Here is a 25,420-nt window from a genome sequence, read left to right as displayed (position 1 = left end):
GAACTTGAGATTTTAAAGTGTCTCACTAGATATACGGTACTTGTTTCCTGCACAACAATTGGTCGTGTGAAGAATAAACTGGAGCCCTGATTGGACATTGCACACATAATTCTGCATCGCTATTCCTCGAGAATCAATTCATCCATTTTAGCCCGCTGTTTACAGCCACTGGCAAACACAGTGAAAGTTATGCTGTAACCTGAGAGAGCCCCTAGTGCCCTCTGTGACATCACAAAGGGAAAACTAAGTGGCGCTGGCAAGAAGACGTAAGAGACGTTTCATTAATTGGGAGTTGATTGTCAGACTTCATACTCACAAACGCACCCATTGGTGTTAGAAAGCTTTGACCACAAAAATGAGTCTACACAATATGGGACCTTTAAAACTTTTACTGTCCTTACTTCATTGCACGTTTGCGCAACGGCTGCTCCTGACCTGTGAGCCAATCATGACAGTGAGAAGAAGCACAAGGTAGCTGCAACCCCCCCCCCCCCCCGCAGCCACAGTGTCTCATTTGGATCATTTTATTTTCATTTACAATGTTGAATAAAAAAAATTGTCAAGCAGTTTGGAATAAAATCTGAATCTAAAATATGTTTTTTGTGTGTCTGGCCCACTGCAGGCTGCATAGTCTACATCAAAACAACAACTAGCAAAGTCTCACGCCTGTCAGTAACACAGTGCTGCCGAGTTTGCAGCTTATTCTGCTTGTTCTGCTCACCTCCAGCAGCCTGAGGCGCTCACGCTCACAAACGAACAAAGAAAATAGACACTCATCTAGTACATGTCGCACTGTACAACTTATGCTGCTTTTCATTCCATATACATTGTGTTTGCCATATTAAAGACATCGAGCAGCGGAATATATAAATATATGTATCATACAGTTATGCAGACGCTACAATGATTCAAGCAGTGAAACGTCGTAGTTTAAAAAAAAAAGAAAAAGGAACACGGAAGTACAAACGTAGTCAGTAGAAAGACATCAGGCAACACGCACGCATGCACACATACATACACAAACACGCGCGCACGCACACACACACACACACACACACACACACACACACACACACACACACACACACACACACACACACACACACACACACACACACACACAGTGTTATGCCACCATAGACATCCCTGTGTAACATGGACTAAAATGGACCCTCATTCCCTTTGGTGTTTATGTAGTGAAGATACACACACACGCACGCATGCACGCACGCACGCACACACACGCAGGGGCTGGTCCCCGAGGTCGTGTCTGGCAGCGCTCCAGTAACGAGGCCAGGTGTGTGTCTTCAGGCCAAGTGCTCGTGTCGGACAAAATGAGCAACTGTGAGCCAGAGCGACTTGAGCAGGAAATCCCCCAACATGCGGAGCAGGCGGCGCTTCAGAGGGTCGGCGGCCGCCGGCCTGATCCCTCGGCCGCCTCTCTTCCTGTCCGCCGTCTCTCCGTCTGACCTGTCTGGCTGTCTGCGTCGCAGTCCCAGTGGGGCGGGGGGTGGATTGGAGAGGGGGAGGGGGGAGGAGGAGGGGGGAGGGGGGAGGAGTGTCACTCCAGCATGGCGTCCAGCTGGTCGGCCAGGTCGTCGAACATGTTGCCGATGTCGTCCAGGATGTTTCCCGCTGCCTTCACCGTGCTGCCGCTGCCGCTGCCGGACACAGAGGAGCCAGTTATCAGCCTGCTGGATTTAAACATTACATATACATATATATATATATATACATATATATGTGTATATATATATATATATATATATATATATATATATATATATATATATATATATATATATATATATATATATGTATATATATACATATATGTATATATATACATATATATATATATATATATATATATATATATATATATATACACATATATATATATACATATATACACATGTATATATATACGTATATGTATATATATGTATACGTATACATGTATACATGTATATATATCTCGTTTTCACAACTCTGTACGGAGATGATCCACCAATCTAAAGGCTGAATGACCGAAAGATAAAGTTGATGAAGGCAAAGTTGTAGTGGTGGAGACTGTGAAAATAAAATGATAGGGTTTTCTTGCGAGAAGGTTATTTTAGGTTGTGAAAGTTTTATTCACAACCTTTTTTTCCAAAAAAATGCCAGAAGGAAAATTCACTTGGCAGAAACTTTGAAGTCATCCTGCAAAGTGAGGATGGAAACTGTTTTTTGTTCATTTTGTTTGTTGGCCTGCTTGTTTTTTGAAATACGATGTAAATTCTTGTACATAATATTCCAGGTTCAAAGTATGCAGGGTTAATCGTTCATTAAAAATCTTGCCAATAATCACCATTTCCAGTTTTGTGATTCCAGTTGTGATTGTGATTTCATAAGAATTTAGAGGAAACTTCAACTTAAACATGAACAATAACATGAGGCATCCACACAACATCCCATTTACCCGTCGGTACTGCTGCCCTCCGCCAGTCTGTTCTCCACCACCCTGAGCGCCGCCTCCAGCGACGTGCTGGTTTGCTCCAGCCTCTTCTGAGCCAGAACCTCCAGGTGAGCCACGTGAACCTGAGGGAGCCCAGCTTTACCTGTGGACGCCGAGTGCAAAGTGCCTGGGGTCTGGAGCGTGGGCGGGCCAGTGAACGCAACACTCTGGACCACCGTGAGGTTTCCTGGTGAACAGAGAGAATGAGCTTCACCTATTATCCACACATATATTATAAGCACATTCAAACAAAAAGGCTGCGCAAGGATTTAAAAAAACGCAGTACTAAGCATGTCAGGCAGGTGGCAACATATCACAGGAACAGACCGGGACAGGAATTGACATCGACAGGTTCCTCTTGTTCACAGAGAGCCCGTTCTATTTCTAATATGCCCAGGAATTGAATTGCAGTTCACAGGAAAAACACGTAGATGCCGATCATGGACAAGCAAGAAAAAAAAAAGATTTGTTTCACAGGGTAAATGGGCATTGTGCACTTGCTTATGGAAAGAACCATAAACCTAACCCTAATCCCAACTCCAACCCAAAACCTAACCCTAACCCTCCTCTTATTGGAGGGGGAACTCCTCCCACGATTCTAACGCTAACCCTAACCCCAACAAAAACTCTTACACTAACCCTAACCCCAACCAAATCCCTTACTCTAACCATGACCCCAAACCTAACCCTAACTCCACCCAAAACCCTTCCTACAAATCTAACCCCAACCCTAACCCTAACCCCAACCAAAACCCTTACCCTAACCATGACCCCAAACCTAACCCTAACCCCAACCAAATCCCTTACTACAAATCTAACCCCAACCCTAACCCTAAGGTCGGAGAGGTGGTTAACCCTATTTATTTATTTATATTTAAAAAAAATTCGGGGAAGGTGGTGGGGGGGTAATATTGGGTTGCTGGGGGATTGTTTAACCCTAGGTTTCTTCTTTTTTATCAGGAGACACTGGGGAGGCCACAGATATTTAGAAAAAAAATTATGTTTTTGTAACATTGTCTGTTGGTTTTTGAAATAGGTCCCCGCAAGATGCTAAATTCAGATGTGTCTATACGGGCTGAGTTTGCAGGAATAGATCCAAAATATCGATGGCTACAAAGTGGCTAGCAAAGGTGTATCACCTGACAGTCACCTTGACCTTGTCGGCACCTTCCTGACAATCTCTGCAATGACGCATGACTAGTTGGGGTTCTGACGTTCCGTCTGAGAATTCACAGCTCTTCCGATCGTGTAATCTGACATGTGACTGGCCTGAATGATAAAAATACATTGTCTCGTGTGACCCCGTCATCGGTGCACTCTGTGCTTTGTGCCTCATCGTCAGGATTCATTATGAATGCTGCCTGACATTTCGGCGAGAAACAGATTTCCAGAGTGTTGTTTGTGTTACCTTCTCTACTGGGCTCGGTCGCTCTTGGTGTGGGCGGAGCTTTTTGCGGACTCTCCAGCGCCGGCAGTCTGGTTGCGCTTGTCTGTGCAGGGACGCAGCCACCCAGCTTGGGAGAGACGGTGTGAACCTGTACGTTGGTCAACTTGGGGATGGCGGTTGGTGCGGTCGTTGGGGCGGCCGAGCTCTTCTGCGGCGTCGCCGGTTTGCCGTTCTGCCTGAGAGGGCTGCAAGGTTTGGACGACACCGGGGGCTTGGGGCCTTTACCCATCGAACCCACCCTCCGGAAAACGATCGCTGTTGGCGACGGTGGCGGCTGCGAGTCGTCATCGCTGCTGTAGAGGCGGAACCCTCTGGTCTGGACCTGCTCATCCCTGTTGGGCGTCGTCGCCTCCTCGGGCGTCAGTGAGTCTTTGGGTTTGTGCCGCCGCTTCACCGTGTCCGACTCCTTCAGGTTGAATTCGGGCAGCTCCAGGTTGGTGGGGACGTGGGCCGGACCCTCCGGGGGAGCCTTGACCTCGGGCGCTGCCGTGCGGGGCCGCTGCTTGATGGTGAGGTTTCCTTCCTCGGCGAAGGGCAGGCGGTCCAAGGAGCCGTGCCTGGGGGACGCCGCTGCCGGGGTGCCGCCGCTCTTTGGCGATCGCTCGCTTCTTCGCGGTTTCTCCTCCAGCTTCGCCTCCATCCGGCCGGCTCTCAGGTCCTCCGTCCTCTCACTCCCTGTCCTCCTCAAGGCCAGGAAAGCCAGGCCGGGGCTGGGGGCGTGTTTGGGGTGCTGCAGGAGGGCGAGTGCGGTGGGCGAGGCCGGCGGTGGGCTGAAGACGGGGGAGACGTGGTGGTGAGGCGGAGGGATATCGATCCTCCTGGACGGGCTGCTGCCGCCACTGCTGCCGCCGCCGCTGCCGCCCTCCAGCCTGGCCGCCAGGCTCCTCACGCTGCCCGAGCTCGCCGTCTCCACTCCTGCCTTTGGCTCCCCCTCCGCCCCGCCCCCGTTCCCAGGTTGCCGCACGGGGCTGTTGCTGACAGAGCTCATCCTTTTGGGCGGCTCTGGCGGCGGGCCCTTGCGCCGGGACCTCACGGCGAACGAGTGGCTGCGGTTGATGTGGCGTTCGCCGGCGCTCGACGATGCCACCTGGTGGCTGCGTCCGGGTCTGCGCGACAGGGTGGCATAGGACGGCAGGGCCACGGCCGGCTGGGAAGAGCGGCCAGCGGCGGCCGGGTCGTCGTCGTCCTCCTCGGGCTCGCCGTCTGACAGGGCGTAGCGGTTCAGACTCTGGGCGCGTTTCTTGTGCAGCGCCCCCCGCTGGCCATCTCCGGCGGGGACCCGGCGATGCAGGGGCCCCAGTACGGGAACGGCCCCGGGCAGAGGTTTGGAATGCCCTGGCGGAGCAGCGCCGCCGAGATAGGAGAAGCCCCTCTGTGTGGGGGAGGGGTTTGAGGAGGGGGAGGGCGGGGAGGAGAGGGGGAGGGGCTGCTGGAGGCGTTGGGGAGGCCGCGCCTTGGCCGGGACGGCCGGGTAGACGAAGCGCGGCGGCGTCTTGCTGGGGGTGAGTGGCGGGGTGAGCGGCGAGAAGGGGAGCCTGCTGGGCGTGGCCGAGCGGCTGCCGCCGCCCCTGCCGCCGCCCAGACTCTCCTCGGAGCGGCTGGACGCCCTGGACGAGGACGCCGGCCGCCGCTCCTGCGTGCAGGACGCGGCCGAGCTGCCCGAGTTTCCGGAGCCCCGCGAGCGCACGCCGATGCTCTCCTGGCTGGTCGACATGGCCGAGGGGGTGGCGCACCTCATGGCGAAGGCCTCCTCTGCCGCCGCCGCCACTCCGCAGCCCCTCCCACTGCGGCCCATCATGGCGCTCTGCAGCTCGGCGCTCAGCTCGCTGTCCTGGAAGGACAGCAGGGCCCGGGGGCTGCGGGGCGACGGGCAGCAGTCGCCGGACGAGGCGTCCGGGCGAGCGTGGGAATGGGCGTTGTGCGTGGGCGTGTGTTCGATGGCCACCAGTTCCAGGGCCGCGGGGGGCTTCCGCCGCAAGGTCGAGCCCCCGGCACGCTCGGCCTGGCCGCGAGAGCGCTGCAGGTCGCAGAGCCTCTTCACGGCTAACATCAGCTTCTTCTGGTGGCCTGGGAGACAGAGAGCAGCGCTCACACTCAACCAAAAATGACCATGTTTCAGCCATTTTCAATTTTTGATTACTTTCCATTCCACAACCTTCCAAACTGCATGATAACTTGGGTTCATGGCTCCATAGAAAGATTTTGCAAAACATTCTTGCTAAGCGTTGGTAGCAAGGATCTCCTCTAGGGTTGAACTTATTTCTTATAGTAGCAACAATGAAATTTGTTCAAAGACACAAAGAGGAGATGTTCTTCTGTTGTGTGTGCAGTCAATGATTGCTTCCAACATGAAGGCCTAGTTGGCTTCAAAAATGACAGTGTTGGTTCCTCACCCAGCTTGGTGATGCCGATCTCCTGCAGGTCCTCCCACGTGATGTCTTTGACAATGGTGATGGAGTCGTAACCGTTGTCAGACAGTCTCTTCTGGTACTGAGGCAGTCCGATCACACTCAGCCACTCGCCCAGGTCCGCCTGCATGAACACAAAGCACAAAAGGGTGACGGTCTGGAGGTTGAAGCACTGGCATGTCACACACCGATGCCGGTGGAGGTTAATTTGCCATTTTGTTGGTTTCATGTTTAGACAACAAATGTCAGGAGGTCCTGTCAGTTTGTTTTACACTAGGAACCATTTCCAAGGAACATAATTGGCAATAAATGTAATGGTCCCATCCCACAAATTCCAGATCTTTATTTTCTCGACTGGGAACTTGAATCATTTTAATGTCTTAACACACATCTTCTAAAAGGAAGGAATTTTCTCATTTCTGGATATTTCATTGACAGGCTGCGTGAAAAGAAAGTGTTTTCTTACAGGAATGTAATCAGGGAGCCATTCTGGAATGCTCAGCTTGCTAATTTCCATGGAGATCTTCTTACGGTGGCCTGGTTTGGTCACGCCGATGGCCGTCAGGTCCTGAGGAACAACACACGTGAAGTCAAAGACTTAAAAAGTCGGTGGGACTCCATCTGTGCAGCACTTCAGATGATGAATCCAAGGGATAATCATCATGATGGCGCCACTATAGTAGGCCACTCTATCTATCTATCTATCTATCTATCTATCCATCTGTCTATCTATCTATCTGTCTATCATGGACAAGGTCATAACTTCTTCTTGTGCCCTTTTTTACATGTTTATTTTTTTTCCTTCTTCTGAAAATAACAGTAGGAACAATAATGTCCCACACACCTCGGGGGTCATCCTGCTGATGGTGGGGACATCATAGCCTGAGCTGATGAAGTTGGATGTGTAATGCTCCAGCTGGAACTCACACAGCCACTGGTAGATGGCCTCAGAGTCCTGACCAGGGAGAGAGGGACACTGTTGAGGGGACTCTTAAACACAAACACATTCATTGAAAACAAACAAACAAACAAACAAAATGCACACACACACACACACACACACACACACACACACACACACACACACACACACACACACACACACACACACACACACACACACACACACTGACCTTGCCCTCGAAAAGCTGCTCTGGCCTCACAAACCCTTTGTGAGGAGTGCCGTTGACCTGTCGACTGGGTCCACCTAGAAAACAAACACTGTCATTCAGTTGGGCAGACGAGACAATCTCTCTCTCTCTCTCTCTCTCTCTCTCTCCCTCTCTCTCTGTCTGTGTGTGTGTCTCTCTCTCTCTCGCGCTGCGATGCACTGCAAATCAGAGCGACTCGCAGTCACCGTGGCATTCATGTGAGTCACGTTAAACTCCACTTCATGTCGAATCAGCTTCCCCCGTCTCCTCACCTGATGTGAAGAGCCAGTGGGCTCCCTGGGGATTCATCTCTTCAGTCACTCCTGACACGTCACCACAGAGGAGAGGAGAGCAACCCCCCCACACACACACACACACACACACACACACACACACACACACACACACACATACACACACACACACACACACACACACACACACACACACACACACACACACACACACACACACACCTCCTCAGTGCTTCGCTCCTGCCTGAGGCGTTTGTCAGGATCACGTTCTAATTTTCTTTTCTGTTTTTTTTTTTTTACATAATTTGTCCCTGGCACGCGTGACTTCATTTGGCTTTTATTGGTCTGCGACAGCCTATTCAGGCTTGGCTGTCGGCACAACAACATCCATGAACGCGTCTGACAAGCCCCGACAATGTAAGAGAAGCTTTTCTTTTTTCTTTTTAGAATTGAAAAACAACATGAAGGGGGGCAAATTTTGCAGAATTCACTTTTACCGAGGCTTTCTGGCAAGAGCTGAACTCCCTGATCTGTCCCTCACTTATTGTGCTTGTGGATGCACTTTATCCACACAGCAACATGTCACACTGGGAAATATTTCATTTCATTCCGTAAATACAGACGTGTTTAATATCTTTTGTATGTTTTTTTTAATGTCTATTTTTATTTTTGAAGTTATTCATGTGTGCTATATTTCCATAAAAAAAACAACTCGCATATATATGTCTATTTTTTTCTATTTTTCTTCTGTGCAGAAGAACTCCAAATTTCAATGTGTTTGCTTAATGTCAATAAAGATCTTGAATCTTGAATTTTGTTTCACTTTTCGAGAAATTGTGAGCTAAAGCATGTGGTTCTGGCACCAACACTAATAGGTCAGTTGCAGCTTTCCCAGGTTAGTGACGACACGCCATCCAGGTGTTTGTCTCTGCATCACTGGTTTTACCTCCGTGCCCCTGTTCTTTACAGGAGGCTTCAAATACAGGGGCTGGAAAAGCTGTTTCGTTGAAACTCTATCGAGGTTTTTCCCTTTGCATCGTCAATCGCGCGGCGCTGCGGTGACAAAAGTATTGTGTTGGGTCTTCAGAAGATGTCAACACTATACGCGCGCACGGATCAACAGCGGCGCGATCGCTCTGCTAAACCCGGTTAAACGAGCATCCAGACCTCGTTCATGCGACAGTCTGGCTCTTCAACGTCTCCTCTCTGCGTGTTTTCCACAGTTGTGTTATGAGAGCAAGAGGCCCTTCTGTCTCAGAGCAGGCAAAAAAAAAAAAAAAAAAAAAAGCACCTGGCTGAAAAGGTATTTGGCCTCGGGCGAAGAGAAGGAACTTCATAAACACTGCGGATGGCGAAGCGGCGCGAAAACACAACCCCCACAAAAGCACACACAGCTCTAGACCTGCAGGTCGGTTCGCTTCCCAGGCGTCGTAGCGGGACAGAAATGTTACTCAGGAGGAGCGTCTGCGTTAGAGCCTGCGTGTTTCACGCTGCCCCGCCGCCTCACTGATGCTCAGGAGACCCTCAGCAGAGCGACGACAGCGGCGAAACATCAAACATCCCATCAAGGCACAAACGACTTTCTTACCCTTCAGGAGGGAGGAGAGCGGCGCAGCTGCTGATGTTTGGCACCTCATCCCGACTCCTTACTAACGGCCGGGACGACTGGACAGTTTTTCAAGTTTCTCTGCACCCCCACCCCCACTCACCCTTCCCTCCTCCCTCCTCACTCTCCTTCTCCTTCATTGAACAGATTTGTTTTGCTCTCCCTCCACTCCCGTCTTGGTCTCCTCCCTCCGGACCCTCCCTCGCTCTCTCCCCCTCCTGAACCCGAGACACCCCTCCTCCTCCTCCTCCTCCTCCTCCTCCTCTTCAGCCTGATGTCAAAACACTTTGCCCGGCGCTCACTAATAATGTCAATGTCCTGTCTCAGCAGTAAAAGCTGTTTGCCTGCGCAATCAAGACATCACTTCATAATCAAGTCTGTTTTCCCGCTGAGACGAGACACCGAGGCTTTCATTTCCTTTCACTCTTCATTTCTTTTGTTCAGAAAAATAAAATACATAAAGATGTTGCCTGCTTTGACAGCTTCAACTGTGACTCCAGTCTTCCAGTCAAACTGTCAGAGCAGGTAACGTCTTCATGCATTTCATTTGTCTGAACAAAAGAAATCAAGAGTAAATCTATCAACGAAGACAGAATGAACATTTTTAGTCTAATTTCCTTTCAACCTAACATAGCTCAGAGTGCACGGCTACGTTTGTCTGCAATCACATTCTTTTTTTTACTAGGGCTTTAATAGGATATTTGAATCATCTATCCAGCACTAAAGGCTCCTTATCTCTCTGGAAATATGCATCTTAGTTGAGACAATACACAGGGTTTGGAGACTGAGCTCAGAAGTTTCAAGAGCAAGTCATAATTACAGCATCACATTATTATAAACAGTTATTACTCCAGAGAAAGGAGTGCTTAATCAGCGGCAGATGAATACAAATCTGGTGGTTTACTTTGATACAATGTGACACCTGATTATCAAAGGTTAGAATAAAGGAAGTTGAGAAAAAAAAAAAAGAAAACACATTTCAGAGTGAGTGAGCGCAACTGTCGACTTTCCAAGTGGCCTGTGAGTGATGGAGTCACGCGCACAGGAAAAAATAAAAGTCATGTATGTAATGAGAGGGAGACGAAGGTCTTCTGCTACGAGCTGAGTTGTTTTTCAGTGAATGTGCCGGGTGGTTTTCAAGTGAGAGGCTCAAAAACTCCAGTTAACCGTGAACTCTGAGCCGGCCGACTGCGAGACGCAAAACTCTGAGCTGCGGAACAGCTGATCTGACTTAGTTCAATCAGCTGTGGACGGACTTCACATGAATAAAGCTTGGACATTACAGACGACTGATGCCTGATGCTACAATTCAGCGTGACTAGAAACATATAATGATCTCCATACTTTGCTCTACAAAATGAAATGTGCACAGCGCTGTGTGGAACAACAGAACTCTTGCTTGAGGATCTATAAATGAGACAATTATATATATTTTTTTGTTTGCTTTTTACAAATGAACACCTCATCATTATGATGCAGAAAAATGATGGAGTTCACCCTGACAGAAAAGGCACAGGTTAAATAGACCGAGTTGCCATAGTGACTGACTGGGAAGTCAATCGTTGTCTTTCTGACACAGACTGGAGTTAAACCTCTGGCTCAAGTTTGACTTTCCTCTTTGTCTGTCCTAAAGAGTTTTCCCTCATCTCAGGATTAAAGTGCACAAATCCTCCACCGTATTTCACATGACACACTCCCTAAGTGACGCACGCCGGAAAGTTTGCCGAAGAACGGTGACGTCATCGCCCTCACCTGGCGTCGCATCAGTGTGTTTGCAGTGGTCGGCGACGGCGTTGTGCAGATGGTCCCCTGATTCACCAGCAGAGGGAGCCAGCTGCAAGCCAAAGACAAGGGAGGGAACGCTAAAGACAGATGGACGGCATCGATCCCAAATTTGGAAACTCAACAATTGACAATGACTACAATTATTCACTACTGAAAGACTGAGCAACACAGCACCGTATGTTCAATTTCAAACTTTTCACCAGCACAGCGGACAATGAAAAAAGTGGCAGTCCCTCGATCGAAAATTGAAAGAAAACAAAAGAAGAAAAGAAAAAACAAGACTGGTGATGATTCAGTTGTAGGAGGAAGATCATTAACATGTAACTTTCACCTTGCCGGTGTCTGCGTTGTGGCGAAGGCCGTTCTGCTTGTGGTTGCTGTCCGAGCTCTGGCCGCTGCCGGCGCTGCGGCTGCTGCCCACACTGCCAGCACTGCCAACGCTGCTTCTGTCACCTTAGCCAGTGCAGAAGGAGAAGACAAGGAACACAAGAGGAGCAGAGAAGTGTGAGAGAAAAATGACACTGGGGACTAGGCGGCTGTGACGTCACCGACACGGAAAAGAAAGAAAGAAAAAGAAAAAAAAAAACACCCGGAGTGTGGGCTATAATTTGCAGCTAAATGTTTTTGGTCGAGGCGCAGTGCGCAAAAACAGGTTCTGCAACTGGATGGCAAGTGCTGGTCCCTGCAGAAAGATGATGATCAAGTGTGCTTTTCCCTGCACTTTAAGAAAAGCTCCAAACCGCCACAGCTTGTCCACAGTTAAAAAATAAAGTTTTGAAGAAAAATCTTTTCAATGAACTGTGATTTAATGTGTTGACGTAATTACACAAGTTCAGCGCAAACTGAGTCTAAATCGCAGAAAATGAGAGCTGTCAGGCAAAATTCTCAAAGTTAATAAAAGTTTGGCAAAAAAATACCCAAACAAACGAACAAACAAAAAACATGCAACTACTGCTGCTAATGTCAAGACAAAAACATAAATGACCAGTTAGTGTGGGCTGATGGTTTACTGTCAAAGTGTGCGCAGGCTTTTTCGGGGCTGGAGTGGAGCAACAGTTTTGCAAGTTGCCATTAAAACTCTGAGGCAGAAGCAGCGGAGGGCCACTACAGAAGGGCCACTTACCATTTACATCCTGTTGCCAGACGACTTTTTAGTTAGCGCTACTGGATTACTGGGGGGTGGGCGTGTGGGGGTGCGGGGGAGGTGGCGGGGCGGATTAACAGCGGGACATTGGGAGGTCAAGATGCTGGGATATAAAAGGATAAAGATGTGTGGGAGGAGGGGGCAGTGGGGGGCGGGGGGGGGGGGGGGGGTCTTAGGGGTTCAGCCTCAGGGAGCAACACACCCTTACCAGTGGGAGAGCTCCTGAGGACCCAAATGTCCTGAGTGGGGCTAGCAGGACTAGCTGGGGCTGAGAGCTGACTGTCACTCCAAGCACCTAACAAACACACACACACACACACACACACACACACACACTTTGAGCACACACTCAGCTGTGTTTGCCAGTACTGCACGGTCCAGCACTGTGGCCAAGGTTGAGGAACTAGTAGCTGATACTACAGCCGGGGGACCAGGGGAGACGGTCAGAGGGTGTGGATGGACCAGGAGACGGCTACATTCCCACCGGACAGACAAACGTCAGAGGCCCCTCCCCCTTCACCCACACCACAAAACCCACTAATGACTGGACGGAGCAAAAAGATTACACTCCTCCAAGATATTTGTGGCCCTTTTTTTTTCTTCTTTTCTCTTTTCGGTCACGGTCGTCTGCTAGCCCGGCACACCAGATGGAACGTTTCCTAAATCCTTGGGATTTCTCTCACGTATTCATCTGGTAAAGCGCCTCTAGAAAGCCTTTGGAAAGTATTGGAGGAAACTTTGAAGGTGACTGGATGAACCCTGACACCGCCCCGCCCAAATTTGCAGACGATGCAAGCAGTGGAATTCACTTCCACTGCTGCCCGCTGAGGAAATCCCTTCCGATTGTTTTTTTTTGTTTTATTCCATAGAAATGATGTTACAGTAACATCCACACAAGTTCCTTTAAAGGTCCAGTGTGTAAAACTTGGCCTGAATTCTGACTTTTATATTGGTAAAAGCTTGAGACACTGCCCATAAAAAAGTTAATAAAAGTGTATAATGGCAGTACAATAATAGTTATTTTGTTTTCCTACCCTTAGAATGGTTCTCATATATGTATATATATAAGGATATACATATATCAAGGCTCTTGCTCCCAGTTAGCTGCCATCTTGCACCATCATATTTCTAAGGAAGCCTGGTGTGGACAATCCAGCCCGCCTGACAGTGACTTCTACATCTAGGGTGACTGCTCGCATCCTCCAATTAACGAACGAAGAAGAAGGTGGACAAGGTTTCCAGGTTTGTGTACGCAGGCCACCGTAGTTCACTGGCAAGACCGGGACAGGGAAGGTGCAATCTAAAACATAACCACTTGATTTCGCTGTTTCTTCTCAAAGTCGCCAAATGATACACACTTCACCTTTAGCAGCCACGCTCATCTACAACCTGTTAGAGCTCAGCAGTTCTGCTCTTCCTATGGTTCTTCAGTTTGGGGAAGTTACGACACACATCCTGCCTCTTCTTATGTAAGGGAAGTTAACGCTGACGCTGGAATCAAATCAAGTCAAAGCGTCAGGTCAAATGAAAGGGCCGTCTACTCGGGGCAGAAACGAGTCGCCTGAGTTGAAATCCGAGCGACCCTCCCTGGGGTCAGCGGTCTGCAGCTCCTTAGCAATTGCTTGGCATCGTCCTGATCTCTTATCAGCCACTTCAAAAGAGCAGCAGCAGCAGCAGCAGCAGCAGCAGCATCTCCAGCCAGAAGGCCCCGAGGCCACCTGGTAGGTCTGTTCAGTGATCTGTCTCAGGCCGGGATGGGGTCGCCACCGTGTCACCGCTTTTGAAAAGAGAGCAAACAGACGGGGAGGAAGCCGGTGGGTGTGTGCGTGCGTGTCTGTACCTGTGGGATCGTACAGGAGGGTGCACGAGTCGTCAGGCCTGGGGGTGGACGAGCCGCTCGAGGACGACGCTCTCGCTGCTACGCGCTGTCTCTGGCCCGGCACCGAAGCTTGGCGGGAGAGAGTGCCCCCTAGTGGTCAGGGAGGGAGACAGGCTTGGGGTGAGGAAGGCCCGGCTGGAGAAGTAGGTGCACGTGTGAAGACTTTCCAGGGAGAGGGGGGTGCGAAAGCTATTTGTGCCACAAAAAAGCAAAAAAGAACACCTTTCCGAAGTCCCGCGAGCGCATTATCTGCTTTAGCGCGTATTGTCGCCGCCCGGGTGCGAGGAACAACGGTTAAAAAGGAGCAGGGTGTAAATCCTCGCCGGTGTTGCATAAGAGGCTGCTGGGAGTGAGTTTGGGATCACCGGCGGTGCTGAGAGGGCTTTACTTTGCCTTTGTGCGCCGTTGGCTCGTGGTTTTTCCGACACAAGTGAAATGAACACGTTGCTTTTTGCACGCACACACACACACACACACACACACACACACGTACAGTTAACACACACACACATACACACACTCGGGCAGACAGACGCTGTAGAGTTTGCCTCATAAGCAGGGAGACTGTCACCGACTTAAAGTCAAACTTCTTCTCTTGTCTCCCCTTCCTCAAATGTGCAACCACGCATGTACACACACACACACACACACACACACACACACGCGCACAATCTCTGCGTAGACTGTAAGGACTTTAGCACTGAGCTGACACTTTGCAATCTGGCCGTAGTAATCCTATTAATGTGTGTGTGTGTGTGTGTGTGTGTGTGTGTGTGTGTGTGTGTGTGTGTGTGTGTGTGTGTGTGTTGCCAGGCCTGTCGAGGACCTAGAAATGAAATGTTTTCATCAGTGAGTCAGTCTGTGTCTGCGGGCTGCAGCAGCTCTTCCAGTGTCGGCGGCTTCGCAGCTGCAAAACAAGCACCGGGATCGTATTTCTTTTATTCGCGGGGATTGAAATCGGACGATTTAACGAGCGCGCACAGCTCGCACAGCGCCCCGGTGACCACGTGCGCCGCCCGGGGGGGGACGGCTCCCGCTTGTGTCACAAGTGTCCGCAATTGAAATACATATATTTAGCCCGGTCCTGGGTTAAAGTTAGAACCTTTCAGCTCCCAGCCTGCCAGGTCTTATCTGGCCCTGGGATTGTGTTACCGCACTGGGGAGGAGATATAGCAAATATGTGGTTTGCCACATTTACCCTGCGTATTGGTAGGGGAGGACATGTACAGTTGCACAGTAACCTCAGCCTTATGCGCGACTACTGGGGCAAAAGTGAATTTACAAGTTAGACAGCTTATCAGATCAGATACTCCTAATTGTTTTTTTTGTTTTCCTTGGATTGACAACCGCATCTATTTTTTTTTTCTTTTTAAGTAGGTCATCTACTTTAAAAGATCCCAGATTCTACACATTTTTGGACCTTTATTTTTTATTCATGATAAATTCCTCACCCTAACCAACCAGAAAACAACATATTCAGCCCTCTGTTAGCAGCCTTTAAGCTGTTGTTGGAAGCTGTGTGGAAGAGGGTGCAACCAACCAACCAACAAACAAACATATGGCTAGGGTACCCTCCCAACCTGGGAGAGCTACCAGCTCCCTTTGTGACATCACAAAAAAGGAAAAATTTGCAAAAAGAAGGGAAAAAAATAAAACGCAAACCCGGATATCAGAGCACTTAAAATGGGTAAATGTGCGTCCCCTGAAATGAAAGTGAATGCAGTGAGTGTTTTTATTTTCACCTGCTCGTCTGCTGAGGACCTCCACCACCGACGGGGGGAAGAATCCAACCCGGTCGGTCCCCCGCTGGGTGTCGTGGATGTGACCTTTCCAGCGGCCGTCTGAATGCTGTTCCAGGACCTGACGGCAACAAATCACGAGCGCACTTCAGCCGTCATGTTTGTGTTGCCAACCGCAGACGGCCTCGGAAATATTTAACGACCACGATCTGACTAGAAAAACACATGACGCAAGACCGAGGCTGACTGAGGCTGAGGTGAAGAGTCAGTGTCTGACTTTTGTCTCAACTTTATATTCTTACGTCTTTACACTACATGTTTACTGTAGCAACGCGGGCACTTGACAAACACACAGTTTCCAGCCTCTGTGTGTGTTTCACACACATTGCAGAATTGACAATGAAGCCGGCTTGGCCTTGACAACTTTGGAAACTCTGAGTCTTTCCAGACACTTTTCAACTGAATTTGGACTCTTAAAATTCACAAGATTGGTGCAACTCCTCCAGGCAGCCTGTAAGAACACAATTAGGGCCAATGAGCTGGAAAAACAGTCTATTCACTGCGAGTGTTAAAAAACAACACTGCCGGGAGAGAATGAAAAGCAAGCGGCTCCGACATCCGTCTGACGGGATACCACACAACAGCATTCAAGTCTGCACAGGAGTGTGGGAAGCCATATCATCTTACTATATAGAGCATAACCACAGTCAAATGAGCAGAGACAAGGGCTGGTTTGAGACTTGCCTGTGTGTGTGTGTGTGTGTGTGTGTGTGTGAGTGTGTGTGTGTGTGTGTGTGTGCGTGAGAGGGAAAGCTGAGGAGGCAGAGCAGGCAAACAAGATGATAATGAGAGAGTGACAGCAGCATGTTTGTGCCTGCCGCTCCGCTGTGGTCTCCCACTCGGGGTACACAAAATTACCCTGCAACATCCTACAAAAAAAAAAAAATGCTAACAACACGTCTCCCGCAACATCCTGCATCGTACAATTAACACAGTGGTTCCCCTCCAGAATCGATGGCCAGAGGGGAGGCGAATGCAGTGCAGGCAGCGGGGTGGATTGCAGCTGGAGCTTCTGTTGTGGAAAATCTCATACGGAGTGAGTGCTGTCACGTGACGGCAAAGCCCTGCTTGTGCCCGCATTGTTTGCGTGTTTGTGCGGCAGAGTGGGCCAGCAGCATGCGGGCACCGTCCTCGCAGACTGCGAGGGTTGTGGGTGGTTGCACGGCCATTAGGAGGCCGTCTGGCTGGAAGAGAAACTGTTGTCCGGAACAGATTTCTTCAACTTTTAGGCATATTTAACCTACTTTGTTGAATTATGGGGATCTACGTTTAAAACCACAACTGATAATATTGTTTTACAGCTAAAAATGAATCATAAATAAAGCCGGATGATGATGATCATACTAATCCATTATTTTTAAATTCTCATGTTTTGAAGTTTAGAGACTTGGTTTATTACAGAACAATGCAAATCATGTTTAAAGCAAAAAAAAAAATAAAACATTACCAGACAGCATGCAGAGGTTCTTCATTGTGTCTGAGAGTAAATACGAGTTGAGAGATGGATGAAAAATTGTGTTACCAAAAGCAAAAAAAAAAGAAGTGAAAAGAAGATGCATTTCTTTGTAAGGGGTTCAGCTGTGGAATAGTGCTGATCTCAACCTTAAGCAATGTACTTCCTTTGTTATGTTAACAAAAAAATCATTATATGCAATTATACTTGGGAGTTGCATCTGTAATTGAAAAATGGAGGAAAGAGCTATGTATGTATGTATGTATGTGTAGGACTGAAATAAACTAAACTAAATTAAAACTAAACTAGGTTTAAGGTGCAAATCACTGTTAGCTTCAATTACATTAACAAACAACATGTTCAGCCAACGCTGACAGAATTTTCAGCCGTCATTTGAAGCAATGATGGCTATCAACATCAGAACTGTGTCCCCCCCCCCCCCCCCCCCCCCACGCAGAACAGATGTAGCTTTTGAGATGCACCAATCTATGAAAAAAGAGCCAGCAATACAGGATTCTACACTGTGATGTAAATAATGCAATATCCCAAACGCCATGCAGACTTCATTTGCTGAACATGGGATTTATACAGGGGGAAAAACGCACTGGAGACGAGTGAATCTGTTCAGATCATTTGCATATTCTGTCTTTGTGAATTTCCTCCTTTATCCTTTATGCATATGCCTGAATGTTATATAATAAAACAAAACACCCACATGCCTGAGTAATACATCTCAAAATTATACGACACAATTGTTTTCATATACTAGCCTTAAAAGTCGGTCCGGAAATATTTGATGTTGGATTTCTGTTGGTCACCTGAAGAGGTTTTGGTTGATGTGGGTGAATGAATCCTCGAGGAAATCGATGGATTAGGCAAAATTCTATAGTTTTTTTTCAAAGCCCAGATACCCAGTTTTTTATGTTATGTTATGAGTACAGGTGGTAGACGACAAATCCGTAATAATCCATATCACATTAATATTAATTACATTTTTCTTACCACCTTCATTCTCACTCGGACTTTGAATGAAAAATTTGCTTTAAGTCAATACTGCAAGTACAAGAAACTGAAAGGGAAATGTTCCATTAAACTGCCACTTCCGGTGAATTCAAACGCTCAGATGACAAATTATTGACCATCGTGTGATAGTGCAGAGCCAATGCAGCCAATCTGCAGATAGAAGCCATACCATAATGAGATCTCCGGCACGCAGGTTGAGAGCAGTGGGATCGTGGAGGTTCCAGTAGTCCTTCAAAGCTCTGACCTGGAGAGAACTCGAGGCCTCTGCAAAACACACATCATTACAGAGTCACAGTGAGAATGTGCAATATGGGTCTTTTGACTCCATTATAACCTAAAGCTCAAAGTATTTATCCTTCCTCTTATGTGGAAAACGTAAATCTAGGAAGTAATCAATTAACGTCCGTAAAAAAGAATCAAACCTCTGAGCAGCTGCTTGATCTCCCTGCTGGCTGTGGAGGTGGTGAACTGATTGACGATGTCCAGAGCTGTCTGGTTGTACGTATTGCGTGTGTTTACATTGATGCCCGCCTGTTAGTGCAAGTACACACACACCACGAAGATTAGAGAGGGGAAAAAAAACAATCTTCCCCTTCTTGTTCCCCTTGTTGTGTGTTTTTTTTTTTTTTTTTAAATGGCACTTGAACTGAAATTTTGAAGTCAAGGTATGTTTAAGTCATTTTGTGAGCTACACAGCCAGTACATCAACACATTTAACCCCAAGTGCAGCCAACGGGAATACTCAAAATAGTCCTCGCTTACATCAAGCAGCAGCCGTACAACCTCCGTCTTGCCGTAGAGGGCGGCCTCGTGCAGAGACGTCCCCGCTTTGGTTGCTCTGTTGATGTCGATCCCCGCTTTGAGCAGCAACCTGGGGAATCAAAGCAGGAACATCCATGTAGCGCCAGAGGCAACACTTCAGGAACACAGGCACCCATTCAACTGTTGCACACATCTGCAACATCTCCACCACCGCACACCGAAATCACCCACACGTAAACGCAAGTCGTCAAATCTCTTGGGTCCTCTGGGACTGCTGGTGACCCCGCCTGCAAGAAGCTGTGAGGGTGGAGGTGGTGGTGGTCCTGGGATCGCTGAGTGAAGGTTGAATCAGGTTTTGAAGACGTTAACATCAACTGAACCAATGCTTGGTTGCTATCTATCTATCTATCTATCTATCTATCTATCTGTCTGTCTGTCTGTCTGTTTATCCATCCATCCATCCATCCATCCATCCATCCATCCATCCATCTATTCATCCATCCATCCATCCATCCATCCATCCATCCATCTATTCATCCATCCATCCGTCCACCCGTCCGTCCGTCTGTCTGTCTGTCTGTCTATCTATCCATCCATGTACTTGGTGCAAATGTACGGTCACCTTCTTCATTACAATGTTTTTTTTTTGTTTTTTTTTTAAATTGGAGCAACCCACCCATCATGTATGTTTCAGTACAATCAACTGAATGCCATTAGAGCTCTTGGCTGATTCTTTGTTGCAGTGCATTTTTAGAAGAGGTAGAAAAGGCAGCTGCCACAAATAAAAAGTAGGTGGCAAGAACTCAACCCTGTGGTGTTAGGGTTACCTATCTACCGTACCTCTGTTTGGCAGCCAAATGTTTTGTGTGATTCTGCCTAAACGTGATTCCACAAGGAAACCTGAGGAATGACTGTCACATTTCGACTTTTCAAACATTTCCGTTTTGTTCAAGGCAATTTGAGGCAACTCAACTCTTGAGGCAACTCCTCGAGCTACAAGATTTTCAGTCAACCTTTATTTAGATGCTGACTGTTGTTTAAGATCGAAAAAAGCAGAACGCTCGCGAACAAAAAGCCATGACTTGACGGGATCATTCTAAGTGGGACAGCGTGAGAGGGCTGGAGACACGGGGGGGAATTTTAAATCACAGCAGAGCGAAATGAAAGAAAGAGCCTAAAGCAAAGCCATTATATCCAGCATCTTCTTCACGCGGCAGCCAGCAGTTTTCATCTCCTCGTTAACCCCCCCCCCCACCCCAATGCTACACTTCTTAACAACGGCCCAAAAATCAGACTTGTCCCGAGGTCTGTATTCAGCAAGGAGCAGTGCTTTCCCTCTCATATAACACACACATGGAAAGGTCTTCTGAATCAATCCTCAAAATATTTATCCTTTAAAAAAATTCAACTCGGCCCTCCGTTGAAAGGTTTACTTCCACTACTTCATCAAAGCCACATTTTCGCACAGGAACCTCATTTCATGCCGCCTGCATGCATGAGACCCACAAATCGTCTTCAGCTACACAAAAAGGGAGGTGGAAGAAGCTGTCTGCTTTGTAAGTGTTGAAGAGGCATAAATCCTCTCGCAGGAGATCACAGCCAAATTCTGCTGAGTGAAAACTCAGCATCGACTCCAGAGCTAATGCAGACTTTTTTTGTTGTTTGTTTGTGTGTTTGTATTTAAGGCTCACATTCGTTTTCTCCTCCAGTCAGCGCCAAAACTCAGAGATGGAAAAGTGTTGCAAGGTTTGTTAGCAGCAGGGTGGAGTAACTCGGCGTCACAGTTTCAGACGCAGATGTGCAGACATACAAACCAAAAAAAAAAAAACAACTCAAAAACTCTCTTGGGTAAGTAGTTGTGATGTAATAGGGATTGCAAATTACAGTACAGAATGCCTCGGCTGGAAGTGAGGCTTTGGAATAGCTTTTTTTTGTCTCTCTGGAGATGCTGAAAAGGAGATATCAGCGCATGCAGCTGTGTATTTTATGTACAACAAGCTGATGGTGCTGCAGTAGTGGTAGTAGTAGATACACGATGGTAAGTCATGATAACTCATTACATTGTGGAGTAAATCATCTACAGTACATTCCACTTATCCTGCTGGATTACTTTCACAATCTTTTTATGAGAAAGCTTATGATGAACAATACTGAGAAGCTTGTAATTTATTTTTTTTTTACAGGCAAAATTATGGCTACAAAACTGACTTCATGCAAAGTGCAGAATATAGAGCCAAAAAGCAACACGTAAGAGTGCGATACATTTTTAAGTGAAACTAGCGCAAAAGTTATATTTGGTTTTTGCGGTTATACTTCTGTACACCAAAGCAGCACAACAAGTGATGCAGAAATTTTCTCTAATGTTGGATTGATTAACTGATTTGCAGAGTGCAAATCAGTTAATCAATAGTTCAGTAATGCTTAGTCTGGATTGCAACACTGGAGCAAAATGTACAGCAAAAGTGAAAAAACAAAAACTCCAGCCATGATATTGTATCACTAATGATCTTATTTGTTACTTGACCCAAAAAAAAGAATGAATTTAAGAATGAATAAAAGACCATGTGTAGATAAATTTTTTTTTTTTTTTTTTTTGCTTGATGATGTTTGTTTTCTTCTCTTTCTTTTTTTTTTATCTTGTGAACTGAACAGACCTTGAGTCTGTAATAATCAATCAATCAATCAATCAATCAATCAATAATAGTGGTGAAATACTGTTATTAGGAGTATTAGGCTCTTACAAGTACCACTGTGGTAGTGGCGTTAGCAGCAACTGCAGAGTTTGACGTGACAGCAACAGAAGCTGCAGTTGTTGCAACAGCACCAGACGTCACAGTTCTTCAGGATGTCGAAAAGCAAGCGCTCGCTTACCGTAGCGGCTCTCGCAAGACACACAACAGTAAGAGTTGCAACAGCTTCGGAAACAGTTCTCCAGCATGAGCAGCAGCAGTTGTTTAATGGCAATGCTGACATAAGCATCAGTCAACAAACGGATTCTTCTGAGTCAGCGAGTGACGCCGTGGTTCAGTAGGGATGAAAGGAAGACGTTGTACTGGCTTAAAACAAAAAAAACAAAGACATAGGCTGACCTTGCTCTGACACTCTGCTGAGTCTTCAGCACACAAGTCCAAGTTGGGTTAAGGCAAGCGCACGCAGCCGAGTCTGACTCAAGTCTGAGCCCGGAACACTCCCCACTGCTCCAGACTGCGAGCCTTACCTGATGATGTCTTTGTGTCCATTCCTGGCTGCCAGGTGGAGGGGGGTGGTGGCGGGGTAGTCCAGGCCGTCGTGCCCCCCCTCCCCCTCCAACAGAGTTGCCACCATGTTGCTGCTTAACAGCAACTGAGCCACCTAAAAGAGGAAGAAGATAAGAATTAAAATAAAATCACACGTTGAGTGATGACCATGTTTGGGTTTAAGGGAAGTGGCAGAATTAGGACAAGAATTCCAGCATTAGCAATCCCTTAAATACACAGACGCAGTATATGCAAAATTCAGTCTAGTCTGACTGGTAAGAAAAAAAAAAAAAAAAAAAAAAAAAAAAGGTAATAAATGTGGTCAAACTCCAACATGGAGGCTAATATCCGTTACTCAGCGGCTGCGGTGAGAAGCAGCATCATGCCGTCACAGCAAACTTTACAAACAGCCGCCAAAGCCTTTCATCCCAGGCAAGTGAAGCACAACCTCACACCAGCCGTCACATCTAACAGGCACCGGAAGAGAGCAACGAGCATAGTCGTGATGAGGGGACAGCCATGTATCGCATGCGTATCCGTGGCTGTGACAGATAAACAGCGAGGCCATCTAAAATCCCTTTCATGTTCCAGTGTGGATGTCCAGCAGAGCCACTGGAGCCTATTTGTCATGCGCTCACAACAAGCGTAATTCAGCCGCTTCCTCTTAGCAGTCCATGGTGCTTGACACAGGCCGTGAAGGGCGTAACAGGCTAAATCATCTGCGTGTGTGTTTTTTTTTTAACATGCTGATAATTGGATTGGTGTAACTGCATAATGTAACACGGGTCACCGCGACCACTGCATGGAGATTTACTCTATTTGAATGCTTTGAATTTAATGTGTCAACAGCTGCTGGATGCAACGCAGCGGGATGTGTTTTAGAAAGATTCAGTCACCCACGAGGATGAATCCTTTGATTTATCAAATAGAATATTTGAATAGCCTCAGTATGACTGGCATGGACTAGTCAACAGTTTGAGATTGCTCATTAGCTTGGTCAACCCCCATCTTTCCCGATGATGAGGTCACAATGGTGATATGAGTAGAATTCAAAATCAAGACAAAATAACTCTATCATATCTTTCGACACAATGGTGTTTCTAGAGAATATGAAATACTGTGTGTGAGATGACATGTGAAAAACCTGAGTGACAGAAAAACCAGAAAGACGCAGTTACAAGTCTGGAAAACCTCATAATCATAGAAACACAGTGAACTGATATTCTCCCTGCAAGACGCTGCAGATGTGATTATTTAAAGCCATTGCGAAGAGCACAAATCAGAGTGTTTGCAGCTTCAGAGTAAACAGGCCCACAACTCACACTGGAATTCCATGCGACTTGAAGAAAAACGAACACCTTTTCAAGGCTAAATATGACAAAGACGTGAGAACAGTGAGAACAGCTACGTTTAAAAAAGGTGAATCTTAAAACAGAATCTTAACAGAGCACTAAAACATGCGGTGTGAACATAGTGTCACATACATGGTAATGTATGCACACACACACACACACACACATATATATATATATATATATATATATATATATATATATATATATATAGTCCACAGCGTGAACGAGTGTGTCCGTGGTTTGCAGTGACATGAGCACATGTAATTTATACAGAGCAAATATTTCTAATACCTTCAGCCTGCCAAACTCACAGGCCAGATCCAAAGGAGTCTTCTTCGCCTTGTTCCTGACGCAGGGATTAGACTGGTGCTGCAGCAACATCTCAGACTGAAAGAGAAATGGAGGGGGAGGGAACACAAACAAACAAACAAACAAACAAACATGTGATGCCGCTTCATGTTTAATGCACTCCCATGCCAGCCTCTCAACGCCTTTGCTTGTTTGTATGTGTTGTTGTGAAGTTTTGTCTGTGCATGGTGGGAGCAACACACTGTCTCTCTCTGGCAGCAACCCTATGGGATTAGCAGGACTGCACTTCATGGCACTCCTGTATGTTCCATGCTCCAGTATGGCTGTCATGGATATTTGAGGGACGTGTGCAATCGTTTAATCGATTAATCAGCTCAAAATTGATGACAACTCTTTCTGAAGCAAGGCTTTGTTTCCTTTAATGTCACTGCCGCTAAACATTGCTTCCACTGTCGTGTTTCATACATATATAAAAAAAAAAAAAGAATCTAAACCATTATTTAGTTTCAGTGAAATGAAGGTAACAAAGCTTCTCTTCAGGAAGGTTGTAATCAATTTGAGTTGATTAATCGATTACACACGTCCCTCAAATTGCCATGTTTGTTGTTTCAACTGGAATAAAGGACCATTTGTTTGTGTTGTTCAGAAGTCTCTTTTGTATATTTTCGATATTTTTTTTTGCCCTGTCCAATGATCATTGAAATCACATCTGATGAAAATAATGAATAGATTAATCAATAACAAAATAAAACTACATTACATGAAGCTCTAGACACGTTTTTCTCGATGATATGTGCAGCCGCTGTGACGTGACAGCAGCTACTACGTAAAAGAGGCTAATGCAAAATAATACATGTATGCAATGCATGTGGTCGCTTGTTAAAAGAAAAAAAGAAAAAGAAAAAGAAAAACCTGTGTCACAGAATTAATGGTATTAATACTATTGTTGGGTGACAATAAAGGCCGAGGCACAAAGGGAGTGGATTTCAATGGAATGAGAGGACTGGTAATACCTTGGAACCTTGCCGTTGGGGCAACTGTGTGTGTGTGTGTGTGTGTGTGTGTGTCTGTTTGTGTACACCTACCACCTCATAGTGTCCATACTGAGAAGAGAGGTGTAAGGGTATCTGTCCATCATGTGAAAGTGAGTTGACCGAAGCGCCGGCTCTGAGCAACAATAGGACGGAGTCTGCTTTCCCCTGCCACGCTGCATAGTGCAGCGGACGCATGCCTAGGGACAGAAACATGAGTAAGGAAGGGAGCTGTTGGGATGGCAAGTCACAGTCAGACGGAGGCATCACAAAGAGGCGCT

General features: G+C 47.0%; 1 protein-coding gene across 3 annotated transcripts in view; it reads right to left on the bottom strand.

Moving 5' to 3' along the window:
- Positions 1-374: 374 nt before the first annotated feature.
- LOC142893256 (CASK interacting protein 2) overlaps positions 375-25,420 on the bottom strand; it is a 51,803-nt gene continuing 26,757 nt past the window's right edge. The window contains exons 5-22 of one of the 3 annotated variants that reach the window (XM_076033652.1): positions 25,194-25,339; positions 24,091-24,186; positions 22,426-22,559; positions 19,209-19,317; positions 18,869-18,977; positions 18,616-18,710; positions 15,914-16,031; positions 14,133-14,261; positions 12,501-12,587; positions 11,480-11,601; positions 11,116-11,197; positions 7,486-7,559; positions 7,197-7,307; positions 6,819-6,920; positions 6,338-6,476; positions 3,906-6,011; positions 2,462-2,684; positions 375-1,661 (exon numbers count right to left, since the gene is read on the bottom strand). In XM_076033652.1, the coding sequence (XP_075889767.1) occupies positions 1,562-1,661; positions 2,462-2,684; positions 3,906-6,011; positions 6,338-6,476; positions 6,819-6,920; positions 7,197-7,307; positions 7,486-7,559; positions 11,116-11,197; positions 11,480-11,601; positions 12,501-12,587; positions 14,133-14,261; positions 15,914-16,031; positions 18,616-18,710; positions 18,869-18,977; positions 19,209-19,317; positions 22,426-22,559; positions 24,091-24,186; positions 25,194-25,339 (4,082 nt within the window). In that variant the 3' untranslated portion in view covers positions 375-1,561. The remainder of the gene's footprint in view (positions 1,662-2,461; positions 2,685-3,905; positions 6,012-6,337; positions 6,477-6,818; positions 6,921-7,196; positions 7,308-7,485; positions 7,560-11,115; positions 11,198-11,479; positions 11,602-12,500; positions 12,588-14,132; positions 14,262-15,913; positions 16,032-18,615; positions 18,711-18,868; positions 18,978-19,208; positions 19,318-22,425; positions 22,560-24,090; positions 24,187-25,193; positions 25,340-25,420) is intronic. The other 2 variants (XM_076033653.1, XM_076033654.1) reach the window with 2 other exon arrangements.

Source organism: Nelusetta ayraudi, unplaced genomic scaffold, assembly GCF_046127955.1.
Source record: "Nelusetta ayraudi isolate G7.1 ecotype Tasmania unplaced genomic scaffold, CSIRO-AGI_Nayr_v1 ptg000042l, whole genome shotgun sequence".
Lineage (NCBI taxonomy): Eukaryota > Metazoa > Chordata > Actinopteri > Tetraodontiformes > Monacanthidae > Nelusetta > Nelusetta ayraudi.
The sequence above is the reverse complement of the archived record's forward strand: the minus strand, read 5'-3'. Positions and strand labels throughout refer to the sequence as shown.